The sequence below is a fragment of the Mesocricetus auratus genome, unplaced genomic scaffold, assembly GCF_017639785.1.
Source record: "Mesocricetus auratus isolate SY011 unplaced genomic scaffold, BCM_Maur_2.0 Super-Scaffold_100676, whole genome shotgun sequence".
Lineage (NCBI taxonomy): Eukaryota > Metazoa > Chordata > Mammalia > Rodentia > Cricetidae > Mesocricetus > Mesocricetus auratus.
The window spans coordinates 128902555-128915667 of record NW_024429266.1 but is presented as its reverse complement, the minus strand read 5'-3'; the positions used below and the strand labels follow the sequence as shown (position 1 = coordinate 128915667).

General features: G+C 45.6%; 1 protein-coding gene across 3 annotated transcripts in view; it reads right to left on the bottom strand.

The window, feature by feature from the left end:
* Positions 1-2857: 2857 nt before the first annotated feature.
* Gng12 (G protein subunit gamma 12) overlaps positions 2858-13113 on the bottom strand; it is a 110968-nt gene continuing 100712 nt past the window's right edge. For all 3 annotated transcript variants that reach the window (XM_040739096.1, XM_040739098.1, XM_040739099.1), the window contains 2 exons: positions 8222-8340; positions 2858-6631 (listed from right to left, as the gene is read on the bottom strand). In XM_040739096.1, the coding sequence (XP_040595030.1) occupies positions 6506-6631; positions 8222-8314 (219 nt within the window). In that variant the 5' untranslated portion in view covers positions 8315-8340 and the 3' untranslated portion in view covers positions 2858-6505. The remainder of the gene's footprint in view (positions 6632-8221; positions 8341-13113) is intronic.

Sequence of the window (13113 nt, the reverse complement as noted above, 5' to 3'; positions counted from 1 at the left end):
ATGACAGGATATGATGTCATCTTTCTGAGCCTGTTTCTTGACCTATGGGGTTAAATCACATTTACTTTCCCTTCAACAGCAGCTGTGAGGAATAGGCAGAACCTGCACAATGCCCAAACTCCTGTTGGTCTTCCCCTCCAAGTGCACCAATGCCTTGAACTATATAGACTGATGTTCCACAGCTTATACCAAAATGGGCCTGACAGCAGATCTCAGACTTACTTAGAACAAGCCACACCTAGTACATTGGCCATGGAAGGAGAAATGTCTGCCTGTGCTCAGAGCAACCATGAGACCTCAGCATAGTGTTGAATTAAAGGCTACGTAGATTTAAAACGTGTAAACTAGTTTATTTTAAAAATATACTTCAGAAGATGACTTTAATCTATCTTGTTACACTAGTTCTAGCTTCCTTGGGACATAAAATTACATAACTGGTAAACTAAAGGATTAATTTGTAGCCGGGAGGGTCTCAATTATAGAGGGTGCAATTACCAAGCTTGAGGTGCTGGTTTCAATACCCATTGCCAAAGAAAAAGAACCGTATACTATCACCCAGGCCTCACACACCCACCGCAAGATTGTGCTCATCTACATCCTAGGGCTCCTTAATAACTCAGTCTACCGGTGCCTGGCTCAGCAGGTTCTCTCACCAGGCCACTGCTTTGGGTCCATCCAGCTCCAGAACCTAGTGGATCTCTAGGTCCCGGTGTCAGATGGCTTGTGTCCCCTCGCTGTGAAGTGAAGGTCACTAAATAGGGTGTGTGGAGGTGCCGGGCCTACCAGAAGCAGTTTGCACAGTGATGTCCAGCTATTCAAGTCTGGCATCATCCAATTTGTATTTTAGCTGTTTCTATTACTCACTTTCAAAGCAGCATGGACTGCCTGTGAGGACTGGGAGGTATCACTGGGAAACTGCATTTGTAGTAACTAACTTCCAATGACATCTAAAATTTTATTATCTTTCATTCCTTTGTGCTAATAACATTGCTTCCTCCATAAAATTACATCTTATGGTGCCAACAAACTCACATATTAAACCATTTAACACCTTAGCATGAATTTACTTGGACTTCAATTTCTAAAGATTTCATGTTTAGTAATGTGTAAGTATGCATCTGTGTGGGGGTACGTGCTCATGCCTGTAGGTGCCTGGGGAAGTCAGAGACATCAAATCCCCGGGATCTGGAGTCACGGTTCCATTGCCTGATGCAACGTGCTGGGAACTTAACTCAGGTCTTCAAGTACCGTTCATGCTCTTAACCTTATCTTAGCCCCTAGACTGTAATTTCTTGCAGAGCAAAGTCAATATTGGATTGTGAAAAATGAATTGTTGAGGTGAATGTTTAGATTCATAGTACATTTTTCCAGGGGTGGCCTACGGTTACATGCAGACCAATGACTCACACAAGGACAAAGAACAAAGAGGGCCATCTGAGGGCAAAGGTCATTTGCTGCTCATAGCAGTCCCAGGCTGGGGTAGCTTGGAGCAAAGGCAAATCAGTTGAAGGTGCTGACCATATCAAGGCTGCGCAAAGACGGTTAGAGCAGGTGATGGATCAGAGTCGACAAACAGGCTCAGCGACAGACGACTGAGAGGGACGCGGGTGTACCTATCCCTCAGTATGAAAGCTGACAGTGACTGTCCACGTGTCTCTGTGTAATTCTCTTGTCAGTGAAACGCTGATGATGGCACATGCCGAGAAAAACTGAAACCCCGAGTGGCATGCGTCGCCAGGCTGTTACTGTCATCATCGGGCAGTGTACACTTATTACCACTCTCGGGAGGAACCTTGTGTCCATACCTTGGGGCAGTGTACACTCACCTGCTGTTCTTACACCGCTGGCAGGTGCCTGCTGTCCATGACTTAGGGGAGTGCACTGTCACCTGCCACTGCTACTGTCACTCCTCTCAGGGGAGTGTACACTCATCTGTTGCGCTCACTTTCAGTTTTGTCATCCTGTCTCTTTAAAAACTCACTTTTACTAAATTCCACCATCATCCCCAGTACAGTTGTCTTCAGAGAATCACCAACACTGTGGGAGTGGGCGTAGCAGGGATGAGAACAGGGAAATTTGAAAGTAGCTTTAGGGAATTTGGTAACAGCTAATACAAGTGCTTGTCAGCTGTGGTCTCATTCTCAACACTGAAGTCCTTACTGGACAGTCTGACACCCATGGTGTGCATGCTATGGGGAGTGGGGCTCTGCAGAGGACAGCCCTTCCCTAGCAGACCTGCTTCATGGCCTGGTGGGCTGCTCCCTCTCCTCACTTTTCAGAAGCTGTGTGTGACCTTCATCACCGCAGAGGGTTACAGGGTTGGAAGCAGAGTGTCTTCAGCAACTGCAAAGTTACCCTGTTTTCATGGTCACCAATGGGACTCGTGGTGTCATGTCCTAACCACCTCCTAAACCCTTGTTCTTCCAGTGTGTATACAGTGTATGGAATACCTACATCTGAGCTCCAAGTCCACTCTCTCTTCCGCATGAGGGCCAAGCCATTGCAGGTTTTTTTCTGCTTTTCAGATCGTGGCACACATAACACCTTAGCTGCCCTCCTAGAAGATTTAGTTCTGACACTTGTCTCTCCTCTCGGCTCCCAGAATGCCCTTTCATGACTCATGCTCTACACATGGTTGTACTGCAACGATTGAGGTAAGTGGGTCGTCCCACCCTCCTCAGTTCACGCTCCAAGGCTGTCAGGGCCCGGGCGAGCCTTGTTTGCCTATGTGCCCTCAGCACCTGGCTCTCAGAAAGCACTTAGAAAATGTCAAGTGAATGGAGGGAAAAAGGAAGAGAAATGGTCTTTTATTAATTTATTGAGCAAAACACAGGAAGGAGTCAATAACGCAGTGACGCAGTGAGTAAGGCGGGCTTTTAATGACTTCTCTCACATTGGTGAGCATGTTAGCAAGTGAAAAAGATGCTTTTATTCTTTCTACAGAACAGAGTTCCAAGTAGCAATCACAGTGTTAAAAATGCACAAGATGCTGGATGTGTAGCCAAAGAGTATCATCAAATAATAAAATCTCAACAACAATTTATCAAATGAAACTTTACTGAGACATAACAGAGTAAGTGTTTGTAGTTAACATGGCTAACAATGAGACATTACAGAAACTAAGTGCATAAATCTAGGAACAGGCACTATGTAACATAAGCAATTAGGTGAGACAAACCAGTATTTGAAGCAGCTCATAGCACCAACACACTGGCAGGACCAGCAGAGAGGCAGGTCATTCAACCAAGGCACCTGGGAATACGGAGGATCTCAGCCAGCATCTCCTACTCCCTATGGCAAAGGGGGAAAGGAGAGCTGAGGTGCCTGGCCCAAAGCCATCCGGCACAGGACTGACCAGAACACCAACCACTGCTAAGTGCTCTACTCTATTTGATTTGACATATTTTTCCTACTAACAGGCTTATGATGAAAGAAAACAACAAATGTCATAGCATAGCACTGGAAATGGCTCTTGGGCCTGTACATGGACATACTTTTACTATAGATTTGGGGTGATGAGTCTGATAGTTCTGCCTTAGTGGTAAGCTGGTAGAGAGGTGGCACCTGGACAGATAACTTGGCACATCTTTTCAAAGTGTTATTTTATTATTTGTGTGTGTAGGGGTAACACAATGAGCACGCAGAGTCAGACAACAACCTGTGGGAATCAGTTCTTTCTCCCACCTTGTACAATCTAGGGACCAAACCCAGACTGCTGGGCTTGGAAGCAAGCACCTTTACCCACTGAGCCACCTGGCTGGCCCCAGCTTGACACATCTTACATCGTGTAAACAATGAGTCAAAATTACTAACCCATTGGTATAAAATTGTCCCCATGAATAAAGATCAGCAAAGTACAAAAATAACCCAAACACAGAAAAAGAAGACCCAATCTTCCCTTGAAAATTAAGTATGACACTCTCTTACTTTCATATGGCAAAAAAATTTGAAAAACATGATTTCAGAAAAACAAAATATTTAGTTACAACCAACAGCTTATGAACTACCTGGTTTATAAAGTATTTCCCTGTTTATAAATATGTGTTTCTTAAAAAGGTTTTGGAGTCATGAAATCTTGCATGCTCTATCTTGCCACAGCCCTGGGGCTTAAACTGGACAAATTTAAGATGAACTGTGGGAATCAGGGATAAACACTACATTGCTCACAGGAGTGGTACTACAGGCGAGACAGACTGGACATACAGAAATGAAGCCAAGCAGTCAGTGTAGGAAAAGAATCCCACACAGGACTTCCATTCATATGACCGTCATCAATGTACTGCTGCAGTTATCTGGCTTCGTAAGTGAACAAGACAGATAAATAAAAGTGACTTCTGCATGTCATATACACATATACATATATTATACTTTCTCACATAGACATTCAGTTGTAAGTAAATCAATATTTGGCTTAATGTTTTCCTTCTTGGGTCCAGCATCAAAGGATCTGATTTTATTCTTATTGTGAGCACAGCTCAGATCTGGTTAGGAAGTTGCAAGACATTTACTGTCTCAAACCAATGAAAAGGCAACAAAATCTCTTGGGACCTTAAGTTCATTTCTTACCATTAAAAGCATATTAACAAAGATATGTTTAAGTATTAAAGAATATACTATGCTTGCTACAAATAATGTGCACATGATTGCATAAAAATATCCTGTAATAAACTGCCTTATAAATATTTAAAGAAACATGTTTAAAATTAGAGTGAATATAAGATTAGTGTTCTGAAACCATCAGTAGAAAAATATACTTGTAAAAAAAGAATGTTCCATTAAATGTAAAAATTGTCTTTTTGTTGTACATTTCCACTTTTACCTTTCCCAAGGTAAAAGCTTTCTCTCTCTCCTGAACAGGGGCCTTTAGTTCAACTGGAAACTAAGCAATAGGGGAGAACAGGTTGTGGGCAGTGCTATGGCTTTCTCATGCTCAGTTCCAAGTGCTGGCCAGATGGGTGACTTGGAGAAATACTGAATGTCATTTAGGAATAGTACTGCATCTGCTTACTATCAAGAAACATGGTGCTCAAAGCCCAGGCATTAGATATTAAAAGAGTTTTATTTTAGGGCACACTGTACACCAGTTGGGGAAATTTTCTAAACAACTCCTGGGGGCTACATCCTTTCAGAGAACACTTTTTAAAAATCCTTCCTTACTAGTTACCTCAATGAACTGAAAATGAATTAAAATATCACAGGCCTTGTGTTTGGTTTGGGCTTCTAAATGAATATTTTAAAAGAACCTTCTCATTGTGATAAAGTGGATACGGCCTGGGTCATGGCAGGTTGCGTGCCTCTGGGATCGACACTGGACACTCTGAGGGTATGTGGGCTATTTTCATGATCAGAGTAAAACTGATGACCTCAATACCCAGCTGCTGGAAGCATTGGAACTGCTCTACAGAATGGAAGCCTGCCTTTGGCAGGGAGGTTTGTGAACATGGTAGTGATGAGACTCAGGCATCTGCAAAGAGCTTAAGTGTCTTTATATGTCTTGAGTGCTTTTCCCACTGTCTTCTACCCAGTTGGAGTTGGGCAGGAGAGAATGTCCCTCCTGAAAACAGTTGCTCTAGCAGCAAGAGACAGGTACCATGCTGACGAGGAGAAACGGAGAGGCTCACAGTTCATTCTTGCATTCCAGCCATGAGGGTGGAAGTTTCTGAGGTGGCCACCCCCAAGCCAGCAGAGATCATGAGCCCTGGAGTGAAGCTGCCCAGGGTCCCCCCCAAGGGTCTCTTCCCCTTTCTTAGCCTCGGAATCACAGAAGATCAGATGACTGATATGACAAGAGCTCATATCAAGGGCTTTAAGTTTAGTCTTAGCGTTTTAATTGGCGCAGTTTATTGCAGACTAAGGGGCCAGCACGATTCCAAGGGAGGAGAGATAACAGCATCAGCTCATGATGATGAAGATGAGCTTTGCAACATTCTTTCATTAGCTTTTTTATACAAAAATTATATGGAAAGAATCTGTTATCCTACCTACACAGAGTTCAAGATAAAGGCATAATTCTGAGGGGCTGATCTTACAGCAGGGAATTTCAGTGTGATTAGTGTCAATAGTGCAAAAAGATATGGCTGTAGATACCTGTCATCCCAGGGCAGGGACAGGTTGGCAAAAGTCTGATTAAGGACATAATATAAAGGTTTCGGACTGAAGTGATTCTTGACATTTTAATTTACTGGTGCTTAGACAATGTAGGTCTTGACATATCTTAATCAACTGTATATTGTAAAGACAAGCTTCCCCAACTCCCCTGCCACTTTCCTTATACAGTAACCCGATTATGATACCATAGTTACCAAATAGAAAGTAAGATTGTTATTCTGTATTAAATCAGTAAAGGGCAAAGAAAGGACAACTCGGAAGAGAGAGACTTCAGGGTCTGTTATTCCAAGAGAAGAGTGTTTTAGTTACTAGCCGTGGTTACCGGGTAAGCTGAAGGCGTCTCTTCAGGTTGCTGCTGTGGTTTGCGTTAAAAGGCGAGGGGTTGCTTCCCGGTCTACTATAAGATGATGCAGGTCTTCTTATCCTTGAATGGGTTTTCCGAGGTCGGTATGCCCATCAGTAGAGGGTCGCTCCGGGCATGCTCCTCACAGTATGACATCAGGTCTGCAGATGCTTTGGAGACCTGACATGGACACAAGTAAGAGTTCACTGACAAGGATCCTACTTAACCCAATAACCAGTGTCGGAGTGTGGCTGTGAGACAGACCACTTGTCAGATGTAAGGAAAATGGTGCTGGCAGGTAAGACCTGCCTTAACCAAATGGTCGTGTGAGGACACCTCCACAGCAAGCTAGTAAAAACATTTCTCTGGAAACAAGTAACAGTCAATCTCAACTCTTAAGTGACTGCAACACTGCAAAACAAGCTGCAGTGGATTCGCCATTAAACACACTGTGGGTTAAATACTGTTGTTGTAGAACCCTGAAGTGCAATGGTTTTCAAGTAACTTAAAAAAAAAAGCTCCTGGTGTTTTCTGTATAAATGTGGAGCAAAAGAGAGACACTGAGAGAAGAATAAAAGCAAAGCACATTTGACAGTGCTCAGTAGCAACAAATGTAAATAGACGGCTGTGAAACCTTGGTGAAGAGAATATACCACTGAGGGTAAAAGCTCCTGCTGCCAAGCCTCATGACCTGAGGGCCCACACAGTAGGACAGAATAGTCTCCTAAAAACTGTATTCTGACCTCTATACGTGTGCTGTCACATCTCTGTCTCTGTCTCTCTGTCTCTCTGTCTCTGTCTCTCTCTCTCTCTCTCTCTCTCTCTCTCTCTCTCTCTCTCTCTCACACACACACACACACACAAATTAGTAATAAAAGGTGAGTATTTGGATATTTGCCATCCTGTAGTATGAAGTAAAAGAGAGAGGTGTGTGAATCAAGGGAAGTTACATTTTAGTTTCTATTCATGAGAAAGGAGACGGAACACAACAGTTTTAGGATTGAATTATGGAGCCCACGGCTGACTGAGCTTTGAAATTTACTGTTCGTGACCTAGCGTGAGGAGGCGAAAAGCCCAACAGTAGCACAGGAAGGGACTGTGCCTTTCTCTGGTGTGGCATGTGGAACTCGGTGTCCTATTAAGCGTCTGGAGGTGGGTTTTGGGAGTGAGGAGACCAGAGCTCTAAGGGCCACTACTGGAACCTCACTCTTTACGGTCAGGTGACGATCTCCAGTCAGGTGACTGCTTCAGTTTCAGGAAACAGCATTAGTCACAACATTCCAGGGCTCTCACTGGCCAGTACTCTCAGGATTATGGGGGACACTTCAAGGTGAAGGTATCTAAGAAAATGTACCTGGCCTGGAGATGGATGCTCTACTAAACCTGGGCCAGAGTGGTCAGTCACTAAGTGAGTCACGGAAAGGCAGCATTTTCCGAAAGGAAATTCGGACTGACAGTTGACCCGTAGCACTGATAAGTTCCAGGAGGATGACAAGGGTGTTTGTCAACTCCACTGGAAATCCTGTGCCCACTCAGAAGACAGTCATGACAAGGATTGACCATATTCATTCAGGGAAGGCAGGCTCCCGGGAAATCTTGTCTAGGGCTGGACAGAGGGGCTAGCTTAGCTATGTGGCCCCTCAGCTGTGTTAGAATAACACCTGTGCCAGGTAGGAAACGAAAACTAAGTGACTTTCAGCCTGCTCTAAGAAAAGCCTGGAAGCATGGCATGTGGCTGCAGAGTTATGCACCAGCTTTACTCACACTTACCTTTATTCTTTCGATGGAGGCTTCCAGTCTCAACTGCTGCACCGTTCTCCTGGCCTGGGCTATGTTGTTGGTGCTTGCCGTCTTGCTGGACATCTTTGCCAATTAGTCTTCCCTGAAATCTGAAGAGAATTTTAAAGGTGACTAGCACTTCCTTTAGGTTATTTAAACATTTACTAGGATATATTACTTGAATATGCTGCATGCATCTCCCCAACCAACCCAGCCAGAAATGCCCCACGGCCATTTCGGTGATGATCCAGGTGTGCCAGCCTGCCATCCATCAGAGTATCTACAAAACCTTTCTGCAGAAATCTAGCATCAATTGCTTCAATCTGTGTGGCCCAATAGAGTACAAAAAGCTGTCCTTTAAAGGACTAAGGAAAATAACAAACAACAAAAACCAGTAGCAGTAGTTAAAGGACCTGCAGCAAAAGCAAACATCTGTCAGCAAAGCATGTTACTGTCACCACAACCCCTATAGCAGAAGGTTTAACTTCATTCTACTAGCCTGATGAAAATTCAAGTCACAGGAAATGGCCAGAAAGCCCTCCTCCAAAGAAACTGGCACACAGGGCAATGTTAGGGGTCATCAGATGTGCAGTATGTGTAAGACTGTTGGAAGGTAAACAATTCTTTCTTTATGGTGGGGGGGCTTCAGCTGAAGGAGTCTCTGTGATAGATCTACAGCAAATTTCAAATTTACAATAGTCTGCAATAGTGAAGTATTATCATTCCTTTCTGCCTCATCCTGGTGGCCCATCCTGTTACCTGCCCTTACATGTTGGAGGGTTGATCCTCCTCTCTGGCTTGTGTCCTTGGATTCTAAACTGCCCTGTTGCCTGGTCTTCACAACCACCTGATGCAAGGCAGTGGAAAGAGCCTGGTCCTTGAGCTTTGACCTGGCTGCTTAGGCAATGGCACCATTTCAAGAGGAAGACAGGCCCAGGGCATGTGCTGCCTGGTACCCTTGCCATATATGGTTACATTCACACCCAGAGTGGTGGCAGCCGGAGAAAAAGGTAGAGCTTCATGACTCATGGGAGCAGGTGGGCAGTAGGTGTGCCTCCCTGGCACTGTGTGAGGACTCAGCAGTCTAGGGCACCATGGCGCCAGCAGCAAACCCAGGCTGACTCATTCTTTCGGAGGGCTTGTGCTGCACAGAGTTTAAACCAGACACGGTAACAACACTAGTAACACAGACCATGTCAGTGCCCCCAGACATAGATGTCTCCAAGGCCTGAGTCAATGATCACAGAGGCCTGAACCCTGTGGTGGCGACATTTTCTACACATTTGTACAAGAAAAAAAAAAAAAAACAAACCACTACCTCAAAAAACAAAACCCGAACTAAAACACCATGTGTCAACATGTGTGCAGGACTCTGGATGCTTCACTGCTACTCCCCAGGAGGCTGAGACCAGGCAGGCCACCTCTCCTTTGTGTGCTAATCATCTTATTTGTAACACAAGGACACCATTATCCACCTCAAAGGTTTTTTCCTTCTTTGCAGTGTAGGGCAAATTCAAATCACTAATGCATGTCTAGCATAGGGCCCAGAACAATGGGGTTTCATAGACTGCAGCTGCAATTTACTGGAACTCCAGGCTTATGCACCTGGGCTGCCCACCCCTTCTCCTACCTGCTGGGTGGACCTCCAGGGTTTTGACTGATGTGGTCTAGGCAGGGCCCTTTAGAACAGGTCATGAGGCAATTCTGCCACATTAGTATCAGGAGAGAGACAAAGGTGTGGTGACAGCCACAAGAACACTGGAAGGCCAGTGGGACAGAGGTACAGGAAACAGGAGAAGGAAGTGTATGGCAGGGCAGGGTGGCCTGGCCTTGTCTGAGGCCTTAAGTGACTTTGATTCAATACACACACTAGTCGACTCTTCCTCAGATTCCAGTCATGGAGCCCTGCCCAAGGGAGAGGCCCAGGCCAGGGTCTATTAATCAGGTGTCTGAAGTGCCATCATGGCATGGGCAACCTCACCTTGCACAGAGTGCAGGGCTCTGATGCATACAGGTTGGTTGACAAAGTCTGTCCCTGTAATCCAGAAAAAAGGGCTCCCTCCTAGCTGCTGTCTGTGACCAGGATGGCTTTTCTGAGTGGCTGCACCCTCACGGTTTCTCTGTTCCCTTTGTGTGAAAGTAATGCCAAGCATTCTCTTTTCCTCAACCTTCAGGATGAAGTTTCCAGGGCCAGGGAAAATTTTCTTGTAACTGAAGGAGAGGTCACACAGGGACAACATCACTCACTGCTCCTATCTGTGTGGCCATCAGCAAATAATCCACAGTCAAGCTCTATTTATAAAAGCCCGGGAAGTTCCTGCTCAGGGAAGACACCTGGATGGAGATACACAGAGGACACCTCCCCTTCCCCACTGGTTAAAAGTCATATTTAAAGCAGCTAGCTTGTACGACAAAACAGAAGAAGTGAAAAAGTTGAAAACAGCAATCCCTGATTTACTCTTCAGCTCAGGCCTCTGTTGCTCCTTCAGTGGGCGTGGCTCCTCCAGGCTCTAAGAGGTCCATGCAGGCTTTCGGTTTTCTTCCCACTTTCCCTTCCCCTCCCTGCTTCTTTCCTTCCTAGAAATGGGATGGAGGTGGGGGAAGGTGTCTTCACTCTGCTGCCTAGGCTGGCTCCAGTCTCATGGGGTAAGCAATCCTCCTGCTGAAGCCTCCCAAAGAGCAGGAGCTGGAGGCACAAGCTACCATGCCGGGCCTAGCAACTTCCCCACCCCCCTTTTGAGGCAGGATCTCAAAAGGTAGGTACTTTTTCTAACCACCAAGAGAGGAACTTTCCCAGGTTTTTATAAGTGGAGTCTGACTGGATTGTTTGCTGATGGCCACACAGGTAGGAGCATGCTGTCTCAGGCTGGCCTTGAACTTGTGGCAATCCTCACACTTCCCTCCCAAGTGCTGGAATGACAGGCTTGAGACACCACATAGAGCAACAGGTTTTCAGTTCAGCACTACTGGACCGGGCTGGGTGTGCCGAGACTGGACCATAGAGAGATACGGGAGGCAGCAATGAGGGAGAAATTAAATGGTTTCCCTTTTTGCCTCGGGGTAGCCAACCCTGCACACTGCTTCACACTTCTCAGTCTTCCAGCTCAAATAAAGTTGTTTTTTGCAACCTCCTTACTCTCTGCTAACACAGGGACACCTAGTTAACCTTTAGAGAAGAAAGCATTCCAGCTTCATTCTCAAACATAAAGAGCTTCTATGACACTTTTGCAGCCATAGCTTTGAGAAGTCAATTTGACAGGGTACTGGTGGGCAGCCCTAGAAAACAGCCACGGGGACACTGGGAAGGAAAGGAATCTCTGACTCTACTTTTGTTCTTAAGGAGCAATCAGATCAAAATTTTATAACTTTAAGTTGAGAAGCTTCTTCCAGAGACAAAGAATTCCTCTACTAAGCAGCCTCAAATCTAGACAGAGGCTGTGGCTCCTTCAGGAGGGCGGCCTTTCTGCGTCTGGGACTGGCTAGGGACGGTCTTCCTCCTGCAGCTACTTTGTAAAACCTCAACTAATATCCTGGGGCAGAGGACAGGGAGCCTGGAGAACACCTGTGACCGTCTTCATTCTTCTGTCCTGGGCAGGAGAGCCAGGTTGTCCATCTCCCTTGCTTTATCCAAGCACAGCCCCCAGGGTAAACACCACCTGCAGCCTCATGGGAACTTGGAGCTAGCTTGCTGCTTTTATACAGCATCTCAGGAAGCCTGGTTACAACCTGCACCGGGTCATTATAGTTGTCTTAAAGGTGAGGCAACCGGAACTAGGAAGGTTGGCTTCCAGGTAACCTGTCTGTGTATTCTGCAGGGTGTGAGACTTTTCTCTCCAGAAGTAACCCTTCCCACCTGCCACACAGAAAGGGAGCTGTTCCAATCAAGGTGACTCACACATGCTGGCGACATCATACAATGTTCCACAACGTGGCTCCTCGTCAGGAGCACTTTTGACACTCTGTAACCTGGAGTAGGGGCTTGTGGCTGCCTTGTGTTTGTGTATTACTATCTGGGGCACAAGACTTATCTTGCCCACAGCCAGAGCAGGCTTCACTCCTGCATCCAGGAGTTAGCAAAGAACATTCTCTGTAGTTTATAGGCAAGGAGTAAAGTCAGCACTGCAGGGGTTGGGGGATGGGTTGGAAGGGTGGTCTTGAATCCCAGTACTCCATTCTGCCCAATAGAATCAAAACTCAAGAACATGAGCCAATGTCTATCTGAGACAAAATCTAGTTATTGCTTCTTTTCTGCTTCATACATGGGCAACACAATGGAATAAGCATAGAATGTTTAGCTAATCAAATGGTTTGCACTGGTTTTGATGCTATGGTTTGCCTAAATTCTCAGGTTCTTAGAAGTTTAGGAATACGATGTTCCATTAGGGAAACACAGACATTTAAATCTGTGTCAAGAGGACCTGAGCCAGAGAGGAGGGTGGGCATAACAAGTGTCACTGAGAATACACTGAGCAGAACAGACGAGCCTGTAGTCTGAATGACAAGTCATAGTGGCCTGGCCCAGAGCTAATCGCTGGGGCGAAGCAACTTCCAAGAACAAACACCCTTCTGTGACTGTAACAAAAGAGCAGCCTTCCATTTACTCCAGCTCTCTCCATGTCACCTATAAAAGAGGGACAAGAAGACCTGTCTCTTAAGGCTGTGGGAGATGGGACATAGACACCCATTATTCTCAATGTACCATGTGCCTGGATAATACTAAATGCTGGGGCTCAGGCCCTGTTCTTGGTGTGAACCGAGACTAGACTCCTGCTGGAGAAATACAAAGCTATGTGATGATGTAGCAACATCTTTCTAATATAGCCTAAGAGGGGAGAAGTGCATAGCAGGCTGTTACAGCCCTTCATCCTCAGGGGCACTTACCA